The 16,278-nt window shown below is 39.1% G+C and overlaps 1 protein-coding gene and 1 long non-coding RNA gene across 3 annotated transcripts; both read left to right on the top strand.

The window, feature by feature from the left end:
- Positions 1–814: 814 nt before the first annotated feature.
- On the top strand, positions 815–15,812 carry LOC116178034 (centrosomal protein of 162 kDa). Of its 2 annotated transcripts, none has more exons than XM_031497296.1 (4): positions 815–2,786; positions 10,823–12,004; positions 12,051–12,302; positions 15,482–15,812. In XM_031497296.1, the coding sequence occupies exons 1-4, from the start codon at positions 2,118–2,120 to the stop codon at positions 15,665–15,667; spliced, it is 2,289 nt and encodes a 762-aa protein (XP_031353156.1). In that variant the 5' UTR covers positions 815–2,117; the 3' UTR covers positions 15,668–15,812. The 2 variants fall into 2 exon arrangements, with proteins under 2 accessions (XP_031353156.1, XP_031353157.1); XM_031497297.1 differs by having other exon boundaries at positions 12,051–12,320; positions 15,482–15,619.
- On the top strand, positions 2,837–3,420 carry LOC116178037. Its single transcript, XR_004146796.1, has 2 exons — positions 2,837–3,002; positions 3,055–3,420. It is a non-coding gene; the product is annotated as an uncharacterized LOC116178037 (long non-coding RNA).
- Positions 15,813–16,278: the final 466 nt, after the last annotated feature.

Raw genomic sequence — 16,278 nt, 5'->3', positions numbered from 1 at the left:
AATTCGTACTTTTTCGATCAGACTTCTCAATCAAAAGTTACAGACTAGAAACCAATTTCGAAAAAAAATTCAAATGGCTGTAACTTTTGAACTAGTAGCCCAATCTTGGAACTGTTTGAAATTATGGATTCTACAGGCCACATTCTCTAAGAAAATTTTTTTCCGGATCGATGTGAGACAATTTTTTCTTCGGGGCTCAAAAAAAGGCAGTGTATAACCTTCCTTTTTACCAAATTCGACTACACCAAAATTTCTCGGGAAAACACTTTTTCTTATTAATCTGGGTGCGTAGAATCCAAATCAATTGGTACTTTTTCGATCAGACTTCTCAATCAAAGGTTATAGACTAGAAACAAATTTCGAAAGAAAATTCAAAGGGCTGTAACTTTTGAACTAGTAGCCCAATCTTGGAACTGTTTGAAATTATGGATTCTACAGGCCACATTCTATAAGAAAATTTTTTTTCCGGGTCGATGTGAGACAATTTTTTCTTCGGGGCTCAAAAATAGGCAGTGTATAACCTTCCTATTTTACCAAATTCGACTACACCAAAATTTCTCGGGAAAACACTTGTTCTTATTAATTTGGGTGCGTAGAATTTAAATCAATTCGTACTTTTTCGATCAGACTTCTCAATCAAAAGTTATAGACTAGAAACCAATTTCGAAAAAAAAATTCAAAGGGCTGTAACTTTTGAACTAGTAGCCCAATCTTGGAACTGTTTGAAATTATGGATTCTACAGGCCACATTCTATTAGAAAATTTTTTTTCCGGGTCGACCTGAGACAATTTTTTTGTCGGGGCTCAAAAAGGCGGTGTATGAACATGCTATGGAAAAAGTAGGAAATGAAATCATAATGTTTAAAAACTGCTGCGGTCCGTCTGCCAGACCAAGAGCGCATTGAAAAGGAAAATGGTTTCTGAATGAAGTCATTACAACAAAATGCCTACACAGAGGTTCTATTAAAAAACCGAACGGTCAAGAAGGAACGAAGGTGTCGCTGTCGAATATTCCAAAGACACAGCGTTGCTTCTTGTAAGGAGGCAAAGGGCTCAGCGCAAAGTACACAGATATTGCGTCCAAGAGCCTTTCGTTTTTTTAACGTACGAACAATGAAGGAATGAAAGAAGGATCATGGAGGCCTAAGGAAAGGTTGCGTAAAGACAGTGGTGAAAGAGGAGTAGGTAAAAGAGAGAGCGAAGGGTGCTGCAGGAAAGCTAGGAGAAGAAGGGAAGAAAGATACGAGGATGAAAACAGATAGAAATAGAGTACAGAAGACATACATCGGGTGTAAACAAAGAAAGTGTTCAGGAATAAAAAGTGAAGGAGTCATTACACAGTGTGACTTTAAGAAAGGGGAAAAGTGCTATTAATTATACGCAACGCAAAGGAAGATGCAAGAGGAGGAGAGATAGATGAAATCTTGAATGATGCGAATTTAAACACACGCATTTATGTAATTATATCTACCTAAAGGCAAATGCATTCACGAACAGAATTTGAATAAATTCGACTCAATACACTTATTGTGTTTATATCGCTACGCTGTATTTTAATATTCGCTTGCTGAACACAGAATAAGTACTTTTATTCTATCGGAACACGTGCTCGAATGTTATTCCTATTCAAAAGTTTAATAGATCTTTTTTTATTTTTTGTCAAAGCCCAGAGCAAGCTTTCTTGCAAAGGACTAATTTGAGAGTACTTATCAGTCGTAAGTTTTTGTTTGTTAAACTCAAAAGGGAAAGAGCCTAGAAGCACTTGCTGCACTCGCACTGTTTTATGTATAGGTTGTTTCCTCTCATCTAAATTTAACGCGAGGTATAAATAGCCTTTTGCAACAATGCCATGTCATGGGAAACAAACATTTTGCTGGCAGCGTTTTGTTTTGTCCATTTTGCATTATGCATTTGGTAAAATATCCCCTTGGCAACGCAACGTCTATGTATTGGAAAAATAAAAAGCGCACGCCTATGGCAACTACAATTTTCAAATTACGTTGCCTAGCAACCATGTGCAGTAGCGACACCTCCCGCCATAACGATCTTCTACAAATATCAATATTTTTGTATTATTTAATTAAACGAAAAACTGGGAAAAGAAAGCAAAGAAAATAATGGAAACGACCTCTGGTACAAACTTTTGGTGGTTAAAGACCAATAAAACGTTAGTCGAAAAAGTAGACGATGTCAGACCGAAGATAACCTCAAATTCCAAACCCACAGAGGAACCTTCAACGGTTTCGAGCTCTTTGAGGGAGTTTCTCGAACGCGAGCGTGCCTTAGAAAGTCCCGACACCGATATCGGAAGCATTATCGAGGAAATTAACAAGTTGGCAGCCGAAAGTCCTTTGGGGCCTTACGAGAGAGACATGGGCGATCGTAGCTTCGAGGAAATCATGAAGGAGGCCGAAAAGATCTACATGGAAAGTTCGAAGAGTTTCGAACAGCTCAGCGCGAGATCGAGAACTTCTGCCAATCTATCGGTGAGCTTTGACGAGACACCCAAATCCACACCGACTCCCAAAAGTGCCAGCCCACTGCCCTTAGATTTCGAGGGAGACAATCGCGAACCGGATGAGTACAGTGACGATTTCGAAGAAAAGAGCGAAGTAAACACACCTAGCGCTATACGAAACGTTGTTGAAGCTGTCCAAAGTGAGACTAATGAAACTGTAGCAGTTGATGCAAGTGATAACGAACGAACTTTATTCGACAATAATGAAACTGTTAGAAGACTAGAAGCTCAAAATCTACAATTATTAGAAAGTATAGACGCCTTGAAAGTAAGTTTTGCACATTTTTTCTTTTTTGTAAGCTAATTATTTGAATATTTTCAAATTTATCATAATTGTAGATGGAAAATTGATAGCTGGTGCAAAATATTGATGATTGATGTACCTACCCTACAAGGGCGTACTGAAAGTTTTTGAGAAGTACAATTTTTCGAATCCTTGAATAGGTACAATTGCGACCGGAAAAACTTCTTTGGAGTTGAAAGGGTTAATTGCCCCTCTTCTCAAGTACGTCTGTCTCATTTTCTTTAAATTACAGGTAAATTGAGTTTTTCTCGAGGTTTCTCTAGGAGTTCAACTTTTGCTGCCACTCTTGCCATAAGGATAGGTGTATCAGCCTCTTCCTCACAGTGGATGAGTGCTGTCAGGCTATTTCTGCATGACTGTTCCAGGCATAGGGAGAGAGATTCGCTCGATTTTATTTGCTTTTCTAGTAAATCCAAAATTCTTTGCTGTCATTAACGAAACATTTTTTTGTGTGCAATGGAAGCTCTTCTGATTCCATTACACTGATTTTCTACTCTCATAGCATGGGAAAATGATACCATAAATTGCACTTGCCACACGGTTACAATACTCACTACTTTGTAGAATATAATGTTATTCAATAAATTGTTATCTTTTATTTTATTTTATTTTTTTATTGGTTTTATTCACCATTGACTAGGTAGGTAAGTAAGGTTGCGCATGAATCAGATCCACTCTTGTCATAAATCAATACGCTTAATTTGCTTTGTAGCTAATTCCCAGGAGGAGCATTTTCTAAAATTATTAAAAACCTTTTCAAACTATTAAGATGTCTTTAGAAATAGTTCTCATTTCCACAATGGTTTTAGAAATAAGCTCGGAAGTAACCTTGGAAATAAGTATTTCTTGAGACCTGTCTTCTGGGGAATATTAATGAAGTTTTCCAAGATTTTTTGAGCTTTTGCTTTATATTTTTTCCATAATAATAAAACTATCATTTAAAGGAAACCATTACCATTCGATTTGTTTTGTGGTTCAATGCCGTGCTTGAAATTGACACCCTGTGTAGAAGTTCTGAGAGTTCGCCCCTAGAAGGTCCTTTGAACATCAGAGTAGCAAAGCTAAATTCAGTCCGAAAAATTAAAAAAAAATTAAACTACAGTATTTCAGCCGGTAACAAAAATGAAGAGAACATTTGGTGTGCAGGCTTTGAGCTCGGAAACAAAAAATTGTGGCCCTATCTTTCCTTAGGACTTTCTAATAAACTTCTATTTTTGAGAGACAACATTTAGACAAAAACCAAGACTCGAGTTAACCTGCCTCAGGGTGTTACATAATGAAAGGTCTCAACCAAGCTCTCAACGAAAGGAATTAATTTTTACCAACCATAGTCCTCCTGGACCGCTTATTGTAATTGGATATAATTCCTTATATCTCTAGAATAGATTGTCAGAGGAGAGTACTCACAATGGGCGACTGGGACGTCTGTAAGAAATAAAGTGCGTTCGTCGTTCGAGATAAGAGGCTCACCTCAATATTTTTTAGCGCATTTTTAAGAATTAAAAAAAATGTGCTATTGTTTGCGTCGAGGTTTGCGTTTTGTCCGTTCGGACCCACTTCTGCCATTTCGAAGTAGTTCTAGGGGAATGGTCCTGGAGCCCTGGAATATTTTGCAGTAGGTAGCCTATACCTTTAAGGTGTTCCAGCCGGTCGCTGTCTAAAAGGGGGCCCCCCACGAATTATTATTTCTTGAGATTTTGCATACGCATGCCTTTAGTGCTGCCAAGTTAAACTTTAGCAAATTGGGGGGGGGGGGGGACACGTGTTCTATCCTTCATGGTATTCTAATGAAAGGTCTCATTGAAATCAATTGGTTTGTACAAACTGTAACTTTCTTGTGCGACGCTTTTTCGAGATCGGTGAGCGACGGGGCCTGAGGGGGGGGGGATGTTATATCCGATGTTGATGGACAGGGTCGCTGCGGCCACAATCAGTGCGTTCGCGTACAAATACGTTTGTACTTGTCGCGCAGGGAACCTTCCTCACCTCGTGCCTTCTGTTGATTTCCTTTTCACTTGTTGTTAAGTATAATTTGCTTCTTTTCGACTCACTTTATTTGATCTATTTACATATTAACATTGAATTTATGATAGTTATAAATTCAATGATATTAGTATTGTTTAAGATGTCAAGTGTCTCTTCATTACGGTTCCGAATCCGATTTCGGTTCCGATAAACCAAATTTAAAAACTTCGCTTCCGAATTCGGTTCCGATATAACCATCTTCCGTTACCTCCCTAGTTCTAACGTTTTAGAAGAGAACGTATCATAGGGTTGTCTGGGGGTATTACATATTTCCCATACCCCACGGTGCTATATATGTTATCTCCTAAAAAGTTTAGCTCTTAGAACTGTCGTGAATGGAATGTCTCTCACAGAAAGAAAGTTTGATAGCACTTTCTAGAAAATAGTTACAAGCATGCTGATTGTTGTAAACATTCTGTGGGAGAAAGTATAACATGGGGGAATCTGAAGGGTATGGAATTCCCCCCCCCCCCTCCCAAAAGGAGATTTGATTAGGTACCTTTTCGCGAAAACTATATATACTGTTACAGTAGTCGTGGATAAAACATAATCGATTTCGCATGTCCTTATTTCGGGCAACGGTAATGGAATAAGTATGAAAATAGAGGTCATGAGTGTTCGTTTATCTGCTCTAATAAGAAAGTTACCCATTTAATCCCATCGAAATTGGCCAACACTGTACATCTCTCATCTTTCATTCAATCTTTCAAAAGTACCTTTCGAGCCTTCATTCTCCACTCCCCCTTCACATACGTGCTTCATGTCCTCTTCACGCCTCTTGCTTTAACCTTTGTTCACAGTGTCTTTGCGTATACGTCACACGGTGACGTCACAGCCCCTTTCCCCTTTCTTAAACTTGCACTGCTTAATGCCTCCTCTTTCATTACTTGTTATCCTTGCTTTCTCCCAAAACCCTTCGCGCCCTCTTCTTTAGTTCCACTTCCATGCCTATCTCACGAACCTTCAGATTTCATTCCACCAAACGCCTACGTTCAAGTTCAAGTCCTCAACGAAAGAAGTGAATTTTCTGATTGGACCTCGAATCGCAAAATCAACTTCTCTCGTTGAAGACGTGCTCAAGTTTGTCCTCAGGAAACGTCTGCCTTTCTTTTGAAGTTCTTGCAAAATTAATGTCCGGTGAATTGGTTTTTGGTTCTATATTTCAGTCTCTTCAAAGTACTTCGAATGTTCCTCCATTCCCTTCTTTAAAGATAGGGTGCGTCATTTCTGGGAACCTTGCAATTTTTGGCACTTTTCGATTAGTTTTTAAAGCTATTATTTTATTATTGACGAAAAGAGAAGCAACGCATATTTTGGAAACATTGCTTTCCAAAGAAACGTTTTTGACCCTCTGCTACCCAATTTTTGGATCAAATTATTGTTGGTTAGTATCGCAACGCAACAAGTAGCCTATTATCATTATTCATGGAATGATCATGAATAGCCTTTGAAAAATTATTGTTTGGTAAGTTTACCGGACAAAATGGGCAAAAAACGTAATTGGATTGGAAAACAAAATACAGTTTTTATTAAAATGACGCACAAAATAAATAATTCAAAATCATATCACTACATCGATGTTACTGCTCGAGCAATCACCTTTACAGCGGCCAAAGCTTCGTTGGCCGTTGGAACAATGTACGTTGCAGGTAGTAGAAAACCATAAGTTCCGGTATCGCGTAACTCTATAGTGTAAGTGTATTTGATTCCCGCACCCCCTTTGGCCCAATCATCCGAACCACCGGCGGCCGGGTACAGTGTCGTGGCGGATGTACCTGCTCTATAATTAGACCCAGACGACGATCTCATGGCCTACAACAAACTTTGTTTATCATCGTTTAGATGATACGAGCTCACCTGGGCCATTTTTTGGGCGACATTCTTCAAATCGCTGTGATCAGACGTGTAAACTGAATCGTAGCCCCATGGGAATAAGATGTACTGCCCGTAGGAGTGGAAGGTGATGTACCCCTGCCAGTCTGCCCCCTTCTGGGTGTTGGCGATGTAGTTTTGGATGGCCGAAGTCTCCGGCTCGGAAAACGCGCTGGGGCCGGCGAAAATCTCGTGACAGGGGTAGTGGCTGGCTCCCTTTCCTCCCCAGTGATAGCTAAAAACTGGAGGTGAGCAATTTCACGCGGTTATAGTTCGGGACGTACCCGAAGTTTCGGTTCAAGTCAACTCCGGCACATTGCCCTCGTTTCGACCTATTCTTCCTCCACAATCTGTCGTTGGTGTGGGTGAACTCGTAGCCGTCGGGATTAACGACGGGTAAAATGTGCCAATCGACGCTGTTGATGAGTTTGTCGCTTTCGAAATTGTTGACGATGTTGTCGATGAGGAAGGTGACTGTTGCCGGAGAGATCCACTCGCGCGCGTGGATGCCTCCGTCGATCCAAATCGCCTTGTTACCCGGCCTGCCGTTTGATATCTTGAGCACGCGTAACGGCCGCCGTTCCACGGAGCTTCCAATCGTTTGCACCTTGCAAAGGGACGGGTACGAGGTCGCGAGGTAATCGATGAAGCTGTCGATGTCAGCAAGGCGGTGGTAGGTGGTCCAGGTGAGTCGATGACCTGAAGGCAAGAATCGCGTTAGTCGACTGATTTGGTGGTTATTTTTGTTGTTCTTAGTCACAGTTTGGAACCTGTTTGGCATGCAAGTCCATGAGAAAATTTGAATAAGGTGGGTGTTTCGGAATTCGAAAAAGTGCAAGGTGCTAATTACATACATATCACGTAGTGAACGGACCCCAATTTGCTAGCGGCCACGGCTTCGCACGTTTACCTAACCATACCAGCGCATATCGTAGCGGTAAACGTCGTACTGCAACAGTAGTTGTAGTACTTGTATTACAATGCTCCTATCAGAAGAATAATAGAAATTACCTCTGCGATCTTGCAACTCATCTGTGTCTTCACCGACTGGTGGATTTTCTTCGTCAATGGACTTCTGCACGTTTTCATTCACCACCTCGTACTGGATGCCAATTTTCTTAAATTCTTCGGAAATCTTCCCAATACACTTTTGCTTTATGAAGACATCAAGGTACGTCGCATTTCCATTCCACGTTGAAAGATCTACAAATACGCATAATATAATTCACTTCTCCTCTCATCCTTTCATTACTTACGCCCGTTTTCCTCCAGCTTCTTGATCAGCGCCAATTTCTCGTCGTTATCCACCTCCACCTTCCACAGCTGACTTCCGGAGTACGAAATTCTTCCTTGCTGCAAGTCGCTCGCTTCCGGTTCGTATGGCACATTTTTCACATCCGGTTCGGGCAGCTCGACACCGACCGGCTCGGTCGCCTTACATATAATTGTCACAGCACAAATTACGCTAAAGTGTAACAGTGAATTCATGATGAGAATTGACGATGGCGCGACGCGAGACCATCTTTATATAGATGAGGCTTGACCTGCTTGGACGAACGGTGTTTTGCCGATTTAAAATTTTCCAAATAAACCGATTTGCGTGGGCGGTTGCTTACGGTTAATGGGAATTTTTATCATTCTCATTATGCACATTGTCGATAAATCGCGAAGCTTTTGAGAAAAGGGCGAAATTAGCGACAGTAACTGTTTGTAGTAGGACGATATCATTGTTAAATCGGCACCGGCACGGTAATTCGACAATTTATCTGCTCATTTACAATTCCACAATTCCAGATCAAACGTGTTCATCAGAGATCTTTAGCAGAGAGATTACTAATTTTTCCAAAAAAGATGTAGAAAAGGTTCCTTAGTGTTTTCAGTATAATTCCTACGATTTTTTCAAAAAGTTTTCTTATAATTACCTACTAAGTCCCAAAAAATTCCCCTACTGGGTTTCTTAGGAAGCACTTTGAAATGCCCCTAAAAGGCTTTCCACAGCATCTTATAGTCTTAAGCCTTGAGAAAGTCTTAGGCTCTTTGTATTGACTCTTTCAAATCCATTCCAGATCTTCCTAAGCTGTTTTCAGTACAATGCGAGTTCAAAAAATATCCTGGAGCCCTCTGAAAAGCCCTTAGGCAAGACGGGACGGACTCTGGAAGATCTTATAAATCCCTATGTAGCTTTGGGACGACCTACAAAACGCATGACTTAAGAATGAGCTATAAAGGCGCTCCGGTCGCTCCGGATAATCATTTTTGCTCTGGAATAGCGTTTAGAATACTTCATCTCTGCTGCGTTTTTTAAGAGCGTTCCAAGGACTGCTAACTCCTTTTCCGGCACCTTTGATAGCCTTCTAGAGGGTTCTTTTTCGAGCTTTATAGGTTCTAGGACTAGAAGGACATTGCCAAGGGAAGTCATCAAATGCTCAAGAAAGCGTTTGCTGGGCTCTTCGACTTTTTATCGAAATTTTTTAGCTCGGAGAACCAAGAAAGCATTAAAAACTTTGAATCACGCATGAAAGTTTAAGCTGACGTTTCAAGTTTCAAATGTATTGCCTCTTTCCCACATAAATTGAAGGCTTATATTTAAGATTACGCATTTTTTTTTTCAAAATTACGCCCCCACTTGATTAAGCGAAGGAGAACGTAAACTTTGACGGTCTTTATTTAGCTCGTTATTGAATAAATATCGTTTCCCTGGCAACATGCAACTAAAATCAATCGTGGCATCTCTCTTGAAATTGTTAAGAAATTTACTGGTTTGAAGAAAATCATGTAAGTACCGATTTTTTAATCGCTTTCTTTTTTCAAACTCTTCATTGCTTTGTGTACATTTTGTCGGTTTACGCTTTTAGAAACATCAGTTATTTGCGGGAAAGATTTTTCGAATTCATCCACGGAAACTCTTAAAATCGCAATGCAACTTATTAGGAATCTCACTAGGGAGTTCTATTTAAACAATTTTTAGGAATCTTTTTAGAAACCTGTTTTGAAAATGGGTTCGAAGCTTGTTTTCGGAATCTTCTGGAATTGTTATTGAAGGTAAGTTTTCATAGAAAATCTAGAAATCTGTGAGAAATCTTCTAAAACACATTGTTTGGATCTCCTGAGACCTGTGTAGATATACTTTTGGAAATATTCTAAGAAACACTCCCGAAGGAAAGTATTGGAAAACATCTTAGGAATTATTGTCGTCTCAGAAACCATAGGAATCTTTACAGCTAAAATCACACATGGAAATATCCTTTGTAGTTCCCTTAAAAATATTGCCAGAAGACTTCTTTGAACAATTTTTTTGTAAACGCTTTCAGGAAACGCTTACTTGAGATTTTCAAAGAAAGTTGGTTAAAATGGAAGTCGTTTACTCGAAATCTGGCTAAAAGCATATATTTGTTAATATTTAAGGTTTCCCGCTAATGTTAGTAAATACTTCTTCGGAATCGTAGGAAACCTTTTCGAGATCTTTTCGAAAAACTCATTTTTGAAAGTCTCCATAGAAATTTAAGCAAACTTTCTACAGATGTCTATCGGGATTTCCGGAATGTTCCCTACACTGCCCCCCTCTTAAAATTGTTGCGTCTCGTTTGAGATTTGCAGCAATTTTTAGGTCCTTTGTTGCATTCTACAAATTTTGAAAACCGAAGAAATATTTTTTGTGTCTCTATGGTAAAATAAATTTTTGTATGTAGTGGTGCAAAATTCATTGACCAAAAGCGTCGCATAGAACTTATTAGTTTGTATCTGTTTATTTTGGGTCGCACTAATTTTTGGAGCAGCAATTGTACTGATTATATGATTAAGTGTATTGTTAACACACAAAAAAACCGTATTAAAGGTGATTCATTACTTCTTTATCGATAATTAATTCTACCCATATCAACAATTGTAACCAGTTTTCAATACCAGATCATCAAGTTAGATCGTTGACACTGAACCTATTTATCACCTCAACGGGTTTTCTTAAGTTTATTCATTTATTTCCGTATAAGAATACGATGCGCACATCTCACGAGATCGTTTCCAATTTTTAATTGGGGACCAATTAATACCAAATGTTGGACGATTAACACAGTAATCCATTTCTTTTCATTGTTCGTTTGCAGAAGGAGCTGACTGAGAGCAACGTCTCCTTGGGTAGAGCGAGGACAGATTTCGAACCGAAAAAAGCACCAGAATTCAATGGGGAGCTAGAAAAGGCTCTGGAAGAATTAAAAGACTCGAAGGAAGCAAACACCGCGTTGCATTTGCAACTTGATGCCTTAAACAAGACGCATTTGCAGCTTAAAACCACTTACGAGGAGCTACTTTCGTCAAATAGCAACTTAGAAAAGCGCATTACAGAGTCGGAAAGCGTGCTGTCGAGATGCGCACAGGAAATCGACGTTCTAAAAGAGCACAGAGATAAACTCCTGGAAACGGAGACTAACCTTAACAATTTGCTAGAGATTGAAAAGATGCAGGTGAGAAATTTGAAAGTGCAAAATGAGAAAGACGCCCGTTGCATTTTGGACTTGAATCGACAAGTCAAGGAAATGGAGAGGATCATCGCGCGAAAGCATCCCGATTCCGTATCCGCCTTAATTGTCGCCGCAAAGAACGACCAAACCGAAGGTAATCTATCAGCGAGAAAAGTACTAGAAGATCGCATTAAAAACTTGGAAACGGAGGTGGTTATGCGCGATCAGCAGTCGTCAAAAGTTTTCTTGGAGGTGCAGGAGAAGTTCACGGAGATGAAGAATAAGTACGAAAGTCACATTGAAGACTTAGAGCTCCACGTGAACGATTTGAAAGATCAAATCAAGCGAAGAGGCGACACTTTCGACGTGTACACTCAGACAATGTTCGACGACCAGAAACCGGTCAAAGAAACCAAGGAGGTGACCACACAGACGCCGCCGTTCCGCGCGTTGCCCCCCAAGTCAACCAAAAAAACAGAAAAGGGCGACGTCAAGGACGACGCCTACTTTCTGTCAACAATTCGAGGGCTTCAAGCCGATTTAGTAAACAAGGAGAAGGTTATTGTTAAAATGCAGAAAGATTTGGACGAAGCGAAGAAGACCAACGCGCGCCTACAGAAGGAACGCGAGGGGAGTTTGAAGAACATCGCGGAGCGGCGCGAGTTTCGCAGTTACCCCGAAAAGTTGGCTCTGCAGATGCGATCGAGGGACGAGGGGGACTTCGAAGAAGAACTGAAAGCACTAAAGCTGGAACGCAACAAAATGAAAAGCCAACTATGCCAAATGGAGGAAGACTACCAAAACTTGAAGCAGAAGCGTTTATTCGACGTAATTATCTTTCGCTCTCTGGCACTGTAATCTTCTGTTTTTGCAGTTAAGTGCTTTGCAACAAGCGCACGAAGGCGAGCTCAAAACGTACATGTCCAACATTTCACCGCTTCGCGAGCAACTCGAGTGTCAGCGCAAGACGATCGAGGGTCTGCAAGAGCAGCTGTCTCTCTCGAGGGAACAAATCGCTATACTCCGACAGGATCGGGAGGACCTGATTAAGCGCGTGCATTTGTTTGGCGCGACCGGTGAAATAAATTCCAACCAAATTGTGGTGGATAATCCGTCCAGCAAAAAGGTCGTATGATTGTTACATGTATGTTTTCTTCTAATCCGCTTGCACGTTTTAACTGCTTGCACTAACAAACACGAGCTTATTGGTGCTCCAAAGGTGTTGTAATCCAAGCCATTTTGTTGAACCAAATACATAATCTGCAAATCTGGTATGGTAATGATGCCAAGTAATATAATAGCATCGTTCTTTATGGTATAAAATTATAAAACATTAAATGATAACCTGTCACCCTCCATTCGTTCCCCATATCACGAAGTGCATCTAGATCTGAGCTCTGGGGAAAATATGGTGGTCTGTAAATGTTTACAGGGTACCCAACCGCATAGCACTTACCCTCATTTAGAATCTCTCCATTGCTGCAGTGTTTGAAATTGTGGTGTTATTATTTCAAATCTGCTATCAATTAACAAATAATTTCCACCATTTTCTGAGATTCGAAATCACGTGGACATTTTTCGGGCCCTAGGAACCGTCTGACGACATGAGTTGTTTCCTTAAGCATTTGCTCCAGAAGAGCAAGAATCTGCAAGGAAAATAATTACCTAATAGGAAAGTATAGTTTTGGCATTATTTTTTATGGTAATGTTCCTACCACCGCATTATCTCACATTCTGTTTTTCAGATTCCAACTACGCAGGAAGGATGGTTAGATCTTGGCCAAACAATATAACGATATTTGGAAATATCTACTTGTCTCGGAGCCCTTGATGGAAAACAGGTCATTCTGCAAGCACCTATTAATACAGGAAGCGAGTTCTTTAATTACAAGTCAACATTTAGCATAGTTTTATTGCAGTTGTAGATCTACAATTTTTTGTTCATGCTGGAGATCAAGGGCGAGTATCAAATGGCGGTATATTTAAAAATTATTCCTTCAGAGTGATTTAAATCTGCCGCTAGCAGGGCCTCTGAAAGATAGAAGACGCGAACTTCCTTATTTTTTTTGTTGGGGATGACTGAGACATTAATGAAACCTTTTTCGGGTATACACCCTTAAGGGTCATTACAGAGAATTTTTAATTATAGATTATCTCGCGCACGCAGAGCTCTAGAGAATGTATTTGGAATTGCTTCATCGATTTTTAGAGTCCTCTGTAAACCCATGTTACTATACCCTATGCATATTATATTCGATTTTGTACTCTTACCTGTTCCTCTTTGACTTTTCTTAATTTTTGCTTTTTCCGTCTAAGCGCTGACTGCAAAGCTTCATTTTTTTCTTGAGGTAAGTAGGTACCTATTTCCTTACCAATTTTTTCCCAAACATCATTTTTCGTCATTTTATTATAGTACCTGGGATGCCTGTTATCCCACAAAATTTCCTTTGGCCGGTAAATTTCAATGAAATTAAGAGTAACCTTTCCAGTCTCCATCCACTCCATACCTCAACTGACAAGATTCAGGCATTGACGCACCACAGAAAACTTCCATTCCAGATCCCTGTCCAGATCGAAAAAGTACGAATTGTTTTGGATTCTACGCACCAAAATTAATTAGAAAAAGTGTTTCCCCGAGAAATTTTGGTGTAGTCGATTTTTGGTAAAAAAGGAAGGTTATACACTGCCTTTTTTTGAGGCCCGAAAAAAAATTGTCTCAGATGGACCCGGAAAAAAATTTTTCTTATAGAACGTGGCCTGTAGAATCCATAATTTCAAACAGTTCCAAGATTGGGCTACCAGTTCAAAAGTTACAGCCCTTTGAATTTTCTTTCGAAATTGGTTTCTAGTCTATAACTTTTGATTGAGAAGTCTGATCGCAAAAGTACGAATTGTTTTGGATTCTACGGACCAAAATTAATAAGAAAAAGTGTTTTCCCGAGAAATTTTGGTGTAGTCGATTTTTGGTGAAAAAGGAAGGTTAAGTATACACTGCCTTTTTTTGAGGCTCGAAAAAAAATTTTCTCAGATCGACCGGGAAAAAACATTTTCTTATAGAATGTGGCCTGTAGAATCCATAATTTCAAACAGTTCCAAGATCGGGCTACTAGTTCAAAAGTTACAGCCCTTTGAATTTTCTTTCGAAATTGGTTTCTAGTCTATAACTTTTGATTGAGAAGTCTGATCGAAAAAGTACGAATTGTTTTTGATTCTACGCACCAAAATTAATAAGAAAAAGTGTTTTCCCGAGAAATTTTGGTGCAGTCGATTTTTGGTAAAAAAGGAAGGTTATACACTGCCTTTTTTTGAGGCCCTCAAACAAAATTGTCTCAGATCGACCCGGAAAAATATTTTTCTTATAGAATGTGACCTGTAGAATCCATAATTTCAAACAGTTCCAAGATCGGGCTACTAGTTCAAAAGTTACAGCCCTTTGAATTTTCTTTCGAAATTGGTTTCTAGTCTATAACTTTTGATTGAGAAGTCTGATCGAAAAAGTACGAATTGTTTTGGATTCTACGCACCAAAATTAATAAGAAAAAGTGTTTTCCCGAGAAATTTTGGTGCAGTCGATTTTTTGTAAAAAAGGAAGGTATAACACTGCCTTTTTTTGAGGCTCGAAAAAAAAATTGTCTCAGATCGACCTGGAAAAAAATTTTCTTTTAGAATGTGGCCTGTAGAATCCATAATTTCAAACAGTTCCAAGATTGGGCTACTAGTTCAAAAGTTACAGCCCTTTGAATTTTCTTTCAAAATTGGTTTCTAGTCCATAACTTTTTATTGAGAGGTCTAATCGAAAAAGTACGAATCGTTTTGGATTCTACGCACCAAAATTAATAAGAAAAGGTGTTTTCCCGAGAAATTTTGGAGTAGTCGATTTTTGGTAAAAAAGGAAGGTTATTCAAATACTATGCGAAGTATCCAAATACTTTGCGAAGAAGTATTCGAATACTAAATATTTGTGAAAGTATTTGAGTTACAAATAAGTACAAATAAGTGCAGAGCAAACGTGTGGTGCGAGTCATTTTTATAATAAACGACTGATATTTTCTAATCTTATTTATTCGTATGTCCATCCAAACCACTTGAGAATTCTGTTCTATTGGCTTACTACCCTTATAAAATTTCACCGACTATACCAGCGATTTGCAAGTTATGTTTTGTAATTTTGATAAAAACACAATTTTTTAAAATCTCACTCAAGGAGTATCACTAACGCGAACGCATACAGTAAGTGTCACAATTTGCTTGCTTATTTTTAAAGTGGGCAACTATAAGGCGTGAATCAATTACTTTTCTTTCTAGGTTACTATCGTCGAAAGGAAATGCGAAGAGCACGAATGTAGATTACGCAGTATTATCCAAGATGTGATTCACAATCAAATGTCCAACCGCGGAGGATGCCAACAGTGTCTTCTCAGGCAACAGCAACTTATTCTCTACAAAACAGAACTAGACCACCTACTTGCTACTGTTCGAAATTTAGTTTAGATTTTAATCTATCGCCGTTGTTGTGTTTTACATTTTCAAATTCTATTTAAATCAATTATTTATTTATGTAACTCATTTTGTACAACTTTTTTTTGTAGGTATTATGTTGTAACCGATCTTCCAATAGAAGTACTATTCTTTTACACAGAGCGAAAAATTCTGCAATAAAATTTGATCTAAACCCCGCTCACCCCACTCAGATTAGCGGAAATGTGCCGTAAATTACTGAGTCTAAAACTGGCTAAAGCCTAAAAAGCCGATACTTCCATTTTATTATATCCATCCATGGTTGTTGAGAAGAAGAGAAAAACTCAAATTTTGGGTTTTTTTTGGAGACTTAGTTTTGTTCCTCGAATTTATTTTGGAAACCTGTTAGTTTGCATTCTTTGGCTTTAAGGAGGTGACTATTTACGAGTCTGTATGTGGAGTAAACTACTACATATTTCCACTTTATGGTAATTTTACTTAGTTGTACACCTACTTACTTTTAGAAGTGCCTCCTCCCCTCGAAAATAACCTTAACTCCTCATTGTTCTAGGAAATTTTACATATTTCATCAGAATACCTCCTTCCTCGTGTTTGAATTCCTTATATCTTTTTTATTGTACTGT

Source organism: Photinus pyralis, unplaced genomic scaffold (assembly GCF_008802855.1).
Source record: "Photinus pyralis isolate 1611_PpyrPB1 unplaced genomic scaffold, Ppyr1.3 Ppyr1.4_LG8, whole genome shotgun sequence".
Classification (NCBI taxonomy): Eukaryota; Metazoa; Arthropoda; class Insecta; order Coleoptera; family Lampyridae; genus Photinus; species Photinus pyralis.
Note: the sequence above shows the minus strand (reverse complement) of the source record. Positions and strands in the feature narration are given on the sequence as shown.